Source organism: Polyodon spathula, chromosome 11 (assembly GCF_017654505.1).
Source record: "Polyodon spathula isolate WHYD16114869_AA chromosome 11, ASM1765450v1, whole genome shotgun sequence".
NCBI lineage: Eukaryota > Metazoa > Chordata > Actinopteri > Acipenseriformes > Polyodontidae > Polyodon > Polyodon spathula.
This window is the reverse complement of record NC_054544.1, coordinates 16,113,255-16,127,769: the sequence shown is the minus strand read 5'-3', so window position 1 is coordinate 16,127,769 and position 14,515 is coordinate 16,113,255. Positions and strand designations below refer to the sequence as shown.

At 34.6% G+C, this 14,515-nt stretch overlaps 3 protein-coding genes across 4 annotated transcripts in view; all 3 read left to right on the top strand.

The window, feature by feature from the left end:
• The window catches only part of LOC121322853 (protein FAM171B-like), a 45,579-nt gene that overhangs the window by 27,970 nt on the left and 3,094 nt on the right, over window positions 1-14,515 (top strand). The gene's annotated exons all lie outside the window — the stretch shown is intronic.
• Window positions 999-4,056, top strand: LOC121322858. The gene is made up of 3 exons (XM_041263282.1): window positions 999-1,328; window positions 1,809-1,892; window positions 3,143-4,056. Exons 1-3 carry the CDS (start codon window positions 1,034-1,036, stop codon window positions 3,391-3,393), a joined length of 630 nt encoding a protein of 209 aa, XP_041119216.1. The 5' UTR covers window positions 999-1,033; the 3' UTR covers window positions 3,394-4,056.
• Window positions 4,716-10,265, top strand: LOC121322857. 2 transcript variants are annotated; one of them, XM_041263280.1, is made up of 6 exons: window positions 4,716-5,052; window positions 5,679-5,950; window positions 7,742-7,885; window positions 8,143-8,328; window positions 8,804-8,851; window positions 9,346-10,265. In XM_041263280.1, the coding sequence occupies exons 2-6, from the start codon at window positions 5,680-5,682 to the stop codon at window positions 9,609-9,611; spliced, it is 915 nt and encodes a 304-aa protein (XP_041119214.1). In that variant the 5' UTR covers window positions 4,716-5,052; window position 5,679; the 3' UTR covers window positions 9,612-10,265. The 2 variants fall into 2 exon arrangements, with proteins under 2 accessions (XP_041119214.1, XP_041119215.1); XM_041263281.1 differs by having other exon boundaries at window positions 8,146-8,328; window positions 9,346-10,263.

The following is a 14,515-nucleotide window of genomic DNA, read 5'->3' as shown; positions in this document are numbered from 1 at the left end:
AAGGTTAAGTGTGTGTGTGTGTGTGTGTGTGTGTGTGTGTGTGTGTGTGTGTGTGTGTATATATATAATGTACATACGGTTCTCAGTGAAAGGTAATTTTTTTTGTATGCACTTTCCCTTTGTTTAGATTAACACATTGTAGCCTATAACAGTAGGCTACAACAAGGCGTCAAATATATAAGTAGCTAAAGAATGTTCTGACCTGAATTATATTATTTACAGTACCAGCGTTAACATGTCAAAGCAGTCTTGTTTTACAGATGAAAGCATGACCTGTGTACAGACTTAAACGCGTTACATTGCCGGTATCCAGATAAGACGGTTATGGGCAAAAAAAGCAATCTCTGTATGAGAAAGAAACAGGAAGTATGTCCAGTCTCACACAAAGAAGTAGAAAAACACACTAGCGTGCTGAGCTTATGCAATTGCTTCCAGTCTGTTTGCAGAAGTTGATGGTAAAACTGACAACAGAGACTGCATTTGACTCGAGATGAGAGATCTATTAATCAAACACTCAGTACAGGTCCGCATTTGAGTAGTCTTAAAGATGAACCCTGTAAATAATATATTTTCAACTGTAAATACATAGTTTTTAATCAGTGTTTTCCTCAAACGTTTGTTTTAGCTTGTGGTGTGAAAAATAATAATAGAAAATGTAGCGCTCTCGTGAGTAATAAACTGTAATATTGCTTACATAATGTTCTTTTTTTTTTTAAATATGACAAAACTGTATATATCACTTATAATGATAAACATCGTGCTGAAGACTGATTTTTATTTTTTTAAAGGTGGCATTCACATTCACATTTAAAACTGAATGCAAACTAGGAAAGAAATTAGCAAAATTGCACAAGTCTTCAGAACAAATGGGGAAAAAAAAGAATGTGGCTACAGACAAGCGAATTGAGGTTCAGTCTGTGTTTCAAGCCCACAAACTATGGGGGACTGGATAGCAATTTCATAATGCAACATATATTGTGTGTATCCCTTACAGATCACATGTTCCTTTTAATTTCAGTCTTAGAAAACCACGATGGAAATCATTAAAAAACATAAAGTGGAACTCACAGGGGTGCTCTCTGCTGATCCGAGTCCAGTGGTTCAGCTCGCTCACAGCCGGGGCATCATTACAGATAGAGAATACATCAAGATGAAAAGCATTACAGATCCTGAAGAGCGAGTCATCGAGCTCCTTGACCGGGTGAGCACAAAATCTGATCAGACCTCCCAAGACTTTCTAGACATCCTAAGAGAGGTTCATGACACCTACCCTCGACTGAAGGACTTGTTCACAGATGCTGAAGAATCGGATAGCTCATTCTCTGCAGGTATGTTTTTTTTTTCTTGTCATCGTCTCACCTAGATGCACTCATAGCTGTGTAAATTATGCATTCAATTACACTTTAGTATTTTACGTAAAATAAAACACTGGTTCCTTTAATGCTGATATAGTAGTTTCAGTGAATGTTACAAGTACATATTGAATCAGGAGATCTGTTCATATTCACTTTGATTAATATGCTAGTTAAGCAAAGTACACTACTAGTCACACCCTGAGTAATGAAGCCTGTAAGGGTGCGACTTCGTATAAATGAGAACCACACACCTTGTTATTTAGACTCTCTGTTCATGACTTTCTCTGAACAGGTAAAAATGGTTTGTTTCTGGTTAATGGAGTTTCTATGCAGGATATAAATGTACTGCTTTAGAATATTCTGTACCCAACTTTAGCTGGTACTGCACATATATAATCCTTATGCAATTTGTATTTGTGTATGGACCTAATATTTTTTATTTTTTATATCTAGCGGCTCAGGATACCCCAATTGGCAATTATTGTAGAGTAGTGTCAGATGCGGAAAAGATCAAGAAAGCAGATTCCATCGTGCGAGGTACCGTATCCTTTAAGCTTCACCTTATTAATGCATAGAATGCAAAACCACCCGCCCCTCCTCTTTTTAGCCTTCAACAAGAAAGTTGCTATAGAAATCCACGTGTTCAAAAGCACACAGAATATATGCTGATATTCTGGAAGACGAGACTCCTTCAAAGCGCGTAGAAACAACCAATCACAGCGACAGGGCTTCGCTGCAGCTTTTGTCGAAATTCTCTTTTTATATTTCTTTTCTATAAACAATAGTTTATGGATAATCCTGTTTGCTTTTAAACCAATTACACTGTTACAAAACAATCGCTATTCTTTGGCCCATTCGTTCTAATTCCGTACATGGTCTTGTTGTACTAGTGGTAAAATATTTTTATTTTCATCGGCAGACACGCTCTGGATGCTAGTACAGTGCTGACATGTCAGTCACTAAAATTATATTAAGCGAGGCTTCGGGTAAATATATAAAGAAAATAGGCATGTGTATATTTTAGCACTAGTCCTATTGTTCACAGAAAATAAATATAAAAAGAGAATTTCGACAAAAGCTGCCGCGAAGCCCTGTCGCTGTGGTTGGTTGTTTGTACTCGATTTGAAGAACGAGTCTCGGCTTCTGGAATATCAGCCTGGTGTGTGCTTTTGAAAGCGTGGATTTCCATAGCAACTTTCTTGCTGAATGCTGTCGAAAGAGGAGGAGCGGGTGGCTTCCTTTGACTTTTTAACAATAAATCAATCGGTCCATCCAGTTACACCGAATAGTGACAGATCTAAAGATTCAACATTTTGTATATATATATATATATATATATATATATATATATATATATATATATATATATATATAGTAATTAACTTTAAAATTTTAACTTTTTTTTTTTTTTTTACAGCCATAAATAATCTGAAGAAACTGATATGAACTGTTGGGTGTTTTATTTTAATAACTGCGGACCCTTTATTGATTATTCTTTATCATTCAAAGTTTGGTACTGATATTGAATATGCATATGAGATTGCTCCGCTGCTGTAGTATATGTCACGATACACTACTCTTTTTGATTGCTGTAGTGTATGAAGTGGAACTAGTTTAAAACATTCCATCACTAGAGGTACAAAGTAAAACAACGTCTAGATTTATTCAAGTATCCGATCATAAAAAGCAAAAGAAATAGAACAAAACACTTTTAAAGGTATTTTTATGTAAAGAAATGGTGTATAATGTTGATGATTATGGCTTACATAGTTTGTCTCTTTTGACAGATAAATTACAGTTTTTCAAGACCAACAGAGCAGACCTTGTTCAAAAGGTGAAAAACATCAGCCTGTTAATAGATCGGCTTCACCAAACCTTTCACAAAGAAGCCCTGGACTGCGTTCTTAGTAAAGATTTACCACAGGATAAGATGAGAAAACTGCTGGAATTTACTACAACAGAATCTGTTGCTAAGGAGGTGTTTTTGGCACTTTGCAATGTTGAAAACTGTGTAATGTGTGAAATATTAAAAATATAAATACAGTGTATTCTTATGTGCTGGTATATTCTTATATGTATATGTGACCTCTTTTGACAAATGTGAAATGCATCAATTGCATAATGTACAGTAAGTGAGGTACAATGTGAAATCCAATAATGTACCTATCACAAGGCTTGAGGAGGATATTGTGATGAATTTAAACAAGTCTCATGAAAATGTTTGAAACCAACAGCAGTCCAGAACGGTTTCATCAATATCAAACTGTATGCATTCAAACAAATCCATCTGTTTGATAAACCCACACTTTAAATGAATATTCGGTTTTAATATAATATGAAGATTCAGTACTGGGTATTTTCATTTCCCTGTTAAGCATCTGAAGTAGTGTCCTATCTGCTGATCAGATGTTTATGCGGGATTCAGCTTTATACAACCACCTTTGTCCTTTGTGTTCATAAAAGTAATCTTAAACATATGTATAGGTACTTCTTATCTTACAGGGTGCTTTCTGTTCTATCTCACTCATGTCGATAGCGTGGAAAAAAAAACAGAGGTTAAGATCTTTGTAGATGTCAAAAGTACTCAGGGTGGGGTAGCTTCGTTTATTACATTATCTGAATATTATCCAAATTGTCACCGCTCTGATATATAATACTGGACTGTGCTTGTGTTTTGTATTATTAAACGTTTGTCTGGTGATGTGTGATTTCTTTCTTATTTGTTAATAATTCATACTATTCATATGTTCAAAAGCATTTTAAATCGACGGTGCTCACCCTGTCTCTTTCAGTCAATTCCATTCCATAACCTTATTCAAACCATGTCCTAAATAACATCCAGAGCCTGGTTCCAATCGGGTTATTATTTGTTTACACATTCAATTAAGGAAGCAATAATAATAATAATAATAATAATAATAATAATAATAATAATAATAATAATAATAATAATAAAAAAAAAAAGAAAAAAAAGAATATGGTTGAAAAAGGTCCTAGATTGGATTTAAATGCAAATGCAAATTGAATGAGAATTAAATCAGTTAGATAAACTCGACAGTAATCAACCCCTATTGCAATCAACAAACAAAGGCTTTCTTTCTATCGAATAACATAATACCTTTATGTACAGTAAAAGTATTTCTAAAGCACATCTTGATTTCTGTAAACATGTTGGAAACGTTTAAAACGATAATAAATTATATTAAACTATTCATTATAGGATTTTACATATATATATATTATATAACGATAACCTATATATTAAATATATATGTGTTATATATATTGTATATTATATTTATAACCCGCTCTATAATGTATATTGTGGGTGCATCACATAATATGAGCCGCTCAGAGCAGCTCACTGAAGAGAACAGGAAAGCTTAGTCCCGCTCCTCCAAAGCATCTCAGAACGTATGTCTGAGTGACAAGAGATATTATTGCTCTGTGCCGCTCCGTTACTTAACTGTGCATACTACTTATTATTAGACATTAACACTGGCTATATCTAGCCTCTCTCTTTTATTAATATTGTCAGCCTATAAGACGTTGCCAACCGTTTACCTCCGAGCAAAGAGGAAGTGCTTGATGAAAACGAAAGTAGATTCACCATAGTTTGCTATTGATGAGACAGTAACGTTGTTGCTTGTATTCAAAAAAGAAAACGTTCACCTTTGAAAACACTTCATAACTGCAGGTAAGTGCTACACAAATTCAGAGAAGCTTTACTTTTTCGCCAGCAAGACGAAGATAATTTTTAAATGTACCGTTTTAAAAATGTACTGAGAAGACTGAGGTTTTAAAAGTAGTGTTGGTAACCTGCTGAAGATCCCATTGTACAGTAATACGCTTGCAACTTTATGTAGCCTACAGTATATAGGCCTCTGTGTATAATTTTAAAACTAGTTGTGGGGCTTTAATAACACCTGTAAAATCAAAAAATGTAATGCTTCTTGAAAACAAACTACATTTACTTTCAGAATGTAGAGTGTATGCAATATCTAACGCTAGTTAATTTACATACCATATATTGTGTACAACTGGGAGATTGCAGCATTCAATGTAGTTTTGTAACATTTGAACTTATGTTCAGATAAATACAATATAGAGCATCGTATCAAATCAATTAAATGTGTTGCCCGGCCAGCGTTCTTAACCATTAGAAAACAATAGTTTGTATTTTCAGCTACACGTTTAATTACCAGACCTCTAATTAGCAGCAATCAGTGAAGAGTTATCACTGTATGTATGTCTCCACATGTTTTTTTTTTTTTTTTTGTTTGTTTGTTTTTTGTTTTTTTTTTTTTTTTAACAATTGTCTAGTATGGCCATGGAAATCCTCAAGTCATCAAGGGAAGACCTTTGCAAGTGGCTGTCCGTTGATCCAGATTCAATTATTCACAAAGCGGAGGCTATGATAACTGTAAAGACAGACAAAGAAATACAAAAACAAAGTGCAAACGAAAAGAAAATCGACTGCCTTCTTGAATTCATAGTTGAAAAAGAAGAAAGATGTCAGGAATTCCTCAATATTCTGAGAAAAGTCCAGGACCTCTATCCGCAGCTTAAAACGTTGTTTGGTGAAAGTGGGAAAGGTACACTGCAATTCAAACACTAACTGTAATTTAAGATAAACCTCTTAGATCACATTTTTTAATCTCTCCCTGTTGCCCCTCAGTTGGTGTTTAAATGCATTAACTGGTGGTTGAAATAAACGTCTTAGTTTATTAAAATAACTTTTAGAACTTGCCACGGATTTCCTATAGGATTCAGGTCTGGGCTTTGACTAGGCCAATAGAGGACATCCACTTTCTTCTTCCTGAGCCACTCCATTGTTGCTTTTGCTTTGTGCTTAGGATCATTGTCCCCTGTCTCTGGCAGACTGGAACAGGTTTTCCTCCATAATCTGCCTATACTTTGTACCATCCCTCTTTCCCTCGATTTTTACAAGCCTCCTTGTCCCTGCTGCTGCAAAGCATCCCCAAAACATAATGCTGCCACCACCATGCTTTACTGTAGGGATGGTGTTAGCAGGGTGATGTGCCGTGTTTGGTTTACGCCACACGTATCACTTAGCATTGAGACCAAAAAGTTCTACTTTGGTCTCATGAGACCACAAAACCTTCTCCCACATGCGTGCAGTGTCCCCTAAGTGTTTCTTTGTAAAAGCTATGCAGCACATCATATGGCTTTTTTCCAGCAGGCTGTTCCTTCTTGCTACCCTCCCATACAGGCTTTGTTTGTGGAGTACTCTTGAAATTGTTGAACAGTAAATATTTCCCCAAATCTCAGCCAGAGACCTCTGTAGTTCTTTTAAAATATTCTTACACCTCACAGTGACCTCCCTCAGCAGTTTCCTTAAGCCATGGCTACTGACTTTGGAGGGATGGCCTGATCGAGGCAGTGTCTTGGTGGTGCCAAACTGTTTCCACTTTACAATGATGGACCTGCCAGTGCACCAAGGAATATTCAAAGACATTGAAAATTTCTTTTAGCCTTCCCCCAGTCTGTACCTTTCAATAACTTAATCCCAGAGTTCTTTTGGCAGCTCCTTGTTTGGCTTGTTTTATTGCTTCAAATTCACTTCATACAACAGAAACAGCTTGATTCTTTACCTAGGAGTATTTGAATCAGTTGAACTACTGTGATTGGACACAGATGGGCTCTATTTAACTTATTATGTGCCTTATTAAGGCAACTTGTTGTACCTGAGCTAATTTGGGTTTGCTATGACAAAGGGTGTGAAGACTTATGCAATCAAGACTTTTTGGTTTTTTATTTTTAATTACTTTTCGACTATTTCTATAATTGCTCTTTCATGTTGAAAGTGTAGATCAATGAAACAAACTCCTACTTTAATGCATTTTTAACTTTATTTTTTGGGCAGCAGAATGTTGAAAAAGTTCAAGGGTGTGAAGACTTTTTCAAGGCACTGTATATATATATATATATATATATATATATATATATATATATATATATATATATATATATATATATATATATGCATGCATATATAACAAAGGTATCATAAGCTTCTAAAATTTTACAGTGGTGTGTAATCGTAAAAGCAAAAATAATAAAGAAGCATAGAACTGCAAAGCAAATTGTTTAAAATTGAACATGCATAGAATAAGTACACTATATGGGGTAGGTCTAATGAGAGAAATGATGTATTTCTGTATTATCCAGTTAAGGACACAGGAACAATTACTCTGGTTGAGAGGAAGAACATGCAAAAACAAACCAAAAAAAAAATGATGATTAAGAAAATACCTGTTAATATATATGTATTTATGTTTTTTGTTCTTTACAGTACTGAGGTTTTCTCACCTCAAGCTCACATGTTTTCAAACCTCGTTGACTGGTACTTCTTGGTTTTGCAGGAAATGTTCATCACTGTGTACAAGCGGATGGAGGAAGCATTGCCATTGCCCCTTTTATTCAATCTTCTGCAGTGTCAGGCTTTAACATGCCAGTGAATATAAAGAGTTCACATGTCTGCTCCAGCAACAAGCCAATGCCATCCTGTGAGTATTGAATCTAAGACTTTAAAATCCAAATACAATTACCCATGAAACGATTTGATAGCAGAAGTGCCAGTATCAGTTACCTATCATTTATGTGGCTGTTTGAAGATGTTATTTTGTAAATCAATGATGCCTTATTCAGAATAAATATAAAGTCAATTTGCTACAAAACTTACATGTATGAGAATGAATGAAATGTATCCACATCCACCAAAAAATGTCTTTGAAGTCTCACTGGCGCTTTTTAATTCTTTAAGCAGCTTCTGCTGATAAAGGTAAATCCAAAGGACAAAGTGGAACACAATTTGAAGTACGTGCTACAGATGGAAGTAATGTAGTTGCCCCAGTTATAATGTCTGGGAAAGTGGATGGAATTTACATGCCTATTAATATAGACCAATCCACTACCAGCTCCAGAAGGGGTGGCACAAGTAGAACATCAGGTAATTCAATACTTGACATGCAAAACGTCATTGCTTTTGGAAACGGCTAATCTTATAAAACATTTAACTCACCAACTGCTACTGAAATACGATGTCTCCATTGACAAATGGACTGGGTTTGACAACCATCATTGAATAAGCTGTGTCCATATCCCAAACAGCAACACAGAGGGACTAGCATTAATTAAAGAAAGACAAATCCTTGCTGGGGATGCGTATTCCAACCATAATATGGCATTAGTCAGGAGAGAACAGTGTGCATAATTAATGTGTATGTTTAACTGAGGAACTGAAGTTAGTGGGATGTTAGTGTTGATTTCAAAATATGGATTTAGTGCTCCAAATACTTTTATGTTACAATTAAATATTTAATAGATACATTTTACTAAACATAACATCACAATTATGCGTTGTATTAACATTTTTGTACTGTACATGCACACTATATATCTAACATTATTAAATGGCTTTTCAGGACAAGAAAAGGTTATATCGATAGAAGAAGCTGATGCCTTAGTGCCAGGTAAGTAGATTTCATGGAATGGGTTGTAGAGTTGTATTGTACAAATATGGCAAATCTCAGACAGGTGTGGTAAAGAATTCTAAAGTATGGTAAATGCATAATATAAGCATAGACAAAATATGGCAAACTGTGAAATTACATAGGGAATGTATCATAAGAAACTTTTATAAAGACATCTTAGAGTGTTTTGCAGTAGGTCAAATACAATACACAACAGTTTCTATCAAACTGTCTGTATTTAACTGCATAATATTACGCTTAAATGTATATGAAAGCCAGATTACATAATTCTTTCTATTTTGTTTAAATGTACAATACATTTTTAAATAGTAATTAGCTCATGTCTAGTAGTTTGTAAGTGTTTAATATGTAGATAGTAGACGCATGTTTTGGAGTATCGTTAAATGGCTGAAATTTTCTTAAAATTCCTTCACTGACCCTACTTCTTCCTTCTTATCTCCCTGTATTACGTGTGTGTTTGTGTACTGTTGCAGACAAGATGGCATTCCTGAAGAGCAGCCTACCCAATTTAGTTCAGAGAGTCAAAAATATAGGTCCACTCACTGACCAAATTTTGGGGAACGGTTTCTCTAATGAAATGGTTTCCAATATAAGATCTGTGAAACCTGAGGCAAAACAAATGAGAACAATCCTGGAGTACACAACTACAAAATCTGTAGCCAGCAAGGTGTTTTATGCTCTTTTGGAGGTTGAACCATATGTTATGAAAGAATTAGTGGAGGATTACTCCAAAAAATAGGTATACTATTTGAAAACCTTTCCATAACGTGCATTCTTGTAGAAATAATACTATAGGTAATGCCTGTATCAAAGACCAGCTGTTTCAGGACATCTGTTTTAAAAGACCAGTTTCCAGATTTTTACATATGGATCTCATTAGATTCTGTATGATGTATTGAAGAATTGTGCGATTTAAATTTGTTTATCATGGCAAACCAAGAACATGCTTCGTGAGCTGAACTATTTGAATAATTTGTAATAATATATATGGATTTTTAGATCACTGTAATGTCTTAAATAATGCTACATGCTTTTTAAACAAAAGAAGGTGGCTACTGTTTCAGTAAAAAAATTGTAACTGTACAAACGGCTTTTGGTGTAACTAATTTCAGTAATCACTGTTTTTTTTTTCTTTTGGAAATTCATATACGGCAAAGAGTTTTGAAGTTTACATGACTGTCAACAACAAAATTATATTTTAAAATTGCAACAAGGAATTTCAATGTATTTATTTAATCAGGATAAGAAACTGTTTGGTTGACCTCAGTACTGTAAACAACAAAGTATGTGCTTTTACAGATCACTGCCAGAATAAAGTTGAACTCCCCAATTTGAAGACTTTATACATTGTCCTCCAACAAGCATTGGGCCTGTGTCAATAGCTTGACCCCTGGATTTTGCTGTGGGAAAGATGTGCAGAATGTTTAATCTACACTCACCATAATTACATTTCTGTTCAGTGGTACCACATAACAGTAGTACTGTAATTTAAACAAAAAGCTATATTTATTTTAATAAAAATGCAAAGTAATAAAAAATAGCTTTTAAGGTTACATATGCCTTTATAATAGATTGTACATTATAAATAGCTTTTATCATTTTGTGTGCAGATGGATTCCCTCAATTGTAAAAGTTTCATCAGTAACTGTTGCCTTGACACTGTTATATCTAGGCCTCCTGTGGGATGTAACCCTTCCAGGATGGCCAACTTCTCTGCCTTGTACCATACAGTCTTTGCTAAGCACATTTAACACAACAAAGACACTTTCAGGAGATTCTGGACAAACAGCAGAACCACTAGGACCTCTCTTGGGTCTTCCTCTTACAGCTCTGTTCCTGGTGCTTTCTACCAGAGCATGCTTTTCATTATAAGCTCTATTAACACTTACACTTGTGTCTGCAGAAACAGCAGACTTCTCGCTGATATGTTCAGTTTTTATGGATCCAGAAGAGTAACACTTCTGTTGTATTAAACTGAGTTCAGGTGGAGAGTCACGATAGCCACTTGCTAGTCTGTCATCAGAGGTCCCATTTCCTAGCATTTCTGTATCCATGGTGTTAGAATGATGTGACACTATTGTTTGGATAACTGTCGTTACGTTGGTGTACTCCATGGTGTGAAGTTGTATTCTCAAAGTGTGTTTTTCAAGCACAAAAAACAATTTTTCACTGCTCAGCTCCTTCGTACAGGCCAGTCAATTAGCAACATTTTAATGTTGAAGTACTGAGAGAAGCATTACAAACACTGACTAAGTCTTTTTTTTCACAAAACATAAGTATTTTTATTTGTAAGTTTCTTTTTTTAAAAGTTTTGGATAACTTATTGCACTTTAAGCTTGTATTCATGATGTTGTAGTGACTTTTTATTATGAGACCGTGAATCTGGCAGCATTAATATTCGCAATGGTGACTGGCAAGAAAGCTGGCCAGCTGGTCTGCATAGCTGGGTCCTTTTCTGAACATAAAAAAAGAGAAAAAAGTCAAATCAATTCAAGCATTTTTTTTCATGGATCATTGTGTGCCATGAGCATGATCTTGGTATTACAAAATAGCATAAATACAAGAAAACAAAACAAAACACAAACCACTATGTGAATATAAAGCAAAATACTTTTTTGAATTGAGAGAAAATGTGTTACTCACCAGACGAAATGAAAAGCTGTGATGAGGATGGTATTGCTTTCTAAAACATTCCTCACACAGGTAATAGTCACAACAGACAATATATCTATTAGAAAAACAAGAATGTACAGGTGATTTTGTGCTTTCAGAAAGTGACTAAAATCAGACAGATTGAATCAATCCTAAAGTAACTTTTTCCCCTCTTGAATTGCAGTACACCAAGGTATGTTCAAGCACCATCCACTGGGTGACTTTTCCCACAACTGAAGAGAATACAGTCCATACAAAAATCTGATGAATTATCTTTACTGAAGGCCGTTCTATATTATAATAATATAATAGCATCGTGGAGTCATGTCAAATGAAGACTGTACTTAGAGCAAACGGACCCAGCCCTGTATAAGTCACAGGTACTAATGAAGTGGACTGCTAAAGTAAACATTTGCTCAAAGATTACTTTACAAAAAAAAAAAAAAAAAAAAAAATGTCAAAAAAATTTTTTTACTTTAAAATTTTTGGTTTCTCCCTCTTCCGTTAGAAGAAAACCAGTGGGACCAAACTCAAAGTATAAATATTGTTGTATTTAAAGCTTGGTCTTGATGCCAGCTCACTAAATCATTGACATTCCTTCAGCATTTCGAAACATAATGGTCAGTGTACAAAACCGACTGTTCCCCTGCCAGGAAAAAATACAACAAAAACAATATAAACAATGAATCACAACTGAAATACAATAAACAAATCTGTATTGTAAGTTTATCTCCCTCTTTTGGTTATAAATGTAAACATATGGTGGCAGGTTTATATGGGTGAGTTTTTGTTGTTGTTTTTGTTCAAATGTAAATATATTAAGAACAGGAAACTGAAAAAACCCTGCTTTGAATGAAATTATATATTATAAAAAGAAAGCATGAAATTATATACAAGTTAGACAGAGCTTTTTTCACATGGGAAAGACAGAAGGTAAATTTAAAGTAAAATATAAGACAAATTTACAGTATACCCCACTGTATACTATATCAATCCCAATTACGCATTACCTAAAACCCCAATTAAAAATACTGCATTTGAATTATATAATTATTTAATATTTATAATATAATATATATATAGAATATATATATATATATATATAACTGCATACCTACAGTATGAAAAATTTAGATAACAGATTATTTAACATCTTTTTTGTTTTTTTTACAAATATTGGATTGATGGGGGGGTTGACCACACACATATATATATATATATATATATATATATATATATATAGATATATACAATACTAACACACACACACACACACACACACACACACACACATACATATCATTTTATGGTGTGGTATAATAATACTGTGAAAATGTATGCACTGCAGAGTACATCTTCTTATACGTTTTGATAGCTTAATGTATGTTGTTGTTTCACTTACACTACAGTGTGAAATCAAGTCACTACAGCGCACTTCCAGGTTACTGTTTGCAGCTGTTACCATAGTAACAATTACATGAAATCCTAGTCAGATGGCCACGTGTTCCACCAGGTTAATAAAGTTCAGTTGCAGTTTTTCATGTAGTCTTTTAATTATTGCACTAAACAATTCCTAAATTTTGTTAAAGGTAAAAACAAATTTTTAATTCAGTACGATTTATTTATTTTTTAATATATATAATGTTTTACACATTTATATATATATATCTATATATATATATATATATATAGATATATAACTGGAGACTGGCCACACAGGCTTGCTCGGGTTATTTTCCCTTCTTTAAACACAACCCAACACACAGTATTGGAAGGAACAGAGCTGACGTGCACTTAATTACAAAAATAAATAAAAACAAAACAAACACCTAGCTCTGTTTTGAGCACTAACTAAAAACCACCTGAACCTAACTATCACAGAGGACAGCTAGGAAAACCTGTGAACACACAAAACCAGAACACACAAAAAGGCTTTTACACTGTATCTTTTTTTCTTATGATTGAAAGCACAATCAACCAGGACCTCCACACAGCAGCAACCCTGAGCACACTGGCTGCTTTCTTTAAATACCTTGCACCTGGCTCTAATTTACAATTAACACTAGGTGCAGGGGATAACTAATAATCAAACATTTAACAGAAATATACTTAAATTAACCCAATGTGCATTTGCACATGTTTTTAGGCATGGAGGAATCTAACCCTCCCCCTGCCACCTTACAATATATATATATACAACATCGCTAGCTCAAATTCCCCTATTTCGTTACTTATCTCTTCTTAACCATTAGACTTTACCACGTTAACCTTCGTATGTTTTCGGAATCTATATATATATATATATAATATATCATATATTATATATATATATATATATATAATATATATATATATTATTCCATATAAGGTGATTAAAATTATGATAAGTTAATACTTGTGGAAGCACCTTTGGCAGCAATTACATCTGTGAGTCTGTTGGGATAGGTCTCTAACTTTGCACACCTAGATTTGGCAATCTTTGACCATTCTTCTTTACAAAACTGTTCAAGCTCCGTCAAGTTCCTTGGGGAGCGTTGATGGACAGCACTCTTCAAGTCATGCCACAAATTTACGATTGGATTTAGGTCAGGGCTTTGACTACCCGTGTCAAGGACATTTACTTTTTTGTTCCTTAGCCACTTCAGTGTAGCTTTGGCTGTGTGCTTTTGGTCGTTGTCAAGTTGAAAGGTGAACTTCCGTCCCGGTTGGTCTTCAGCTTTCTAGCAGAGTCCCGCCCCCACAAGCAGGTTTTCCTCAAGGATGCTGTACTTTGCTTCATTCATTTTCCCATCTACCCTGACAAGTGCCCCAGTCCCCGCCGAAGAGAAACGTCCCCATAACATGATGCTGCCACCACAAAGCTTCACAGTAGGGATGGTGCTCTATGGGTGATGCACTGTGTTGGGTTTACACAAAACATAACACTTTGAATTTAGGCCAAAAAGTTAAATTTTAGTTACGTCAGACCACAAAACTTTTTACCACATGACT

What these genes read in the sequence shown, in the direction of transcription:
- LOC121322857 (XM_041263280.1), top strand. Translation starts at nt 5,680, where the DNA reads ATGGCCATGGAAATCCTCAAGTCATCAAGGGAAGACCTTTGCAAGTGG. An exon ending in GTTTGGTGAAAGTGGGAAAG is followed by an intron (nt 5,951 to 7,741) that starts GTACACTGCAAT and finishes TTGGTTTTGCAG; the next exon opens with GAAATGTTCATCACTGTGTA. An exon ending in TGGCACAAGTAGAACATCAG is followed by an intron (nt 8,329 to 8,803) that starts GTAATTCAATAC and finishes ATGGCTTTTCAG; the next exon opens with GACAAGAAAAGGTTATATCG.
- LOC121322858 (XM_041263282.1), top strand. Translation starts at nt 1,034, where the DNA reads ATGGAAATCATTAAAAAACATAAAGTGGAACTCACAGGGGTGCTCTCT. An exon ending in GGATAGCTCATTCTCTGCAG is followed by an intron (nt 1,329 to 1,808) that starts GTATGTTTTTTT and finishes TTTTATATCTAG; the next exon opens with CGGCTCAGGATACCCCAATT. An exon ending in AGCAGATTCCATCGTGCGAG is followed by an intron (nt 1,893 to 3,142) that starts GTACCGTATCCT and finishes CTCTTTTGACAG; the next exon opens with ATAAATTACAGTTTTTCAAG.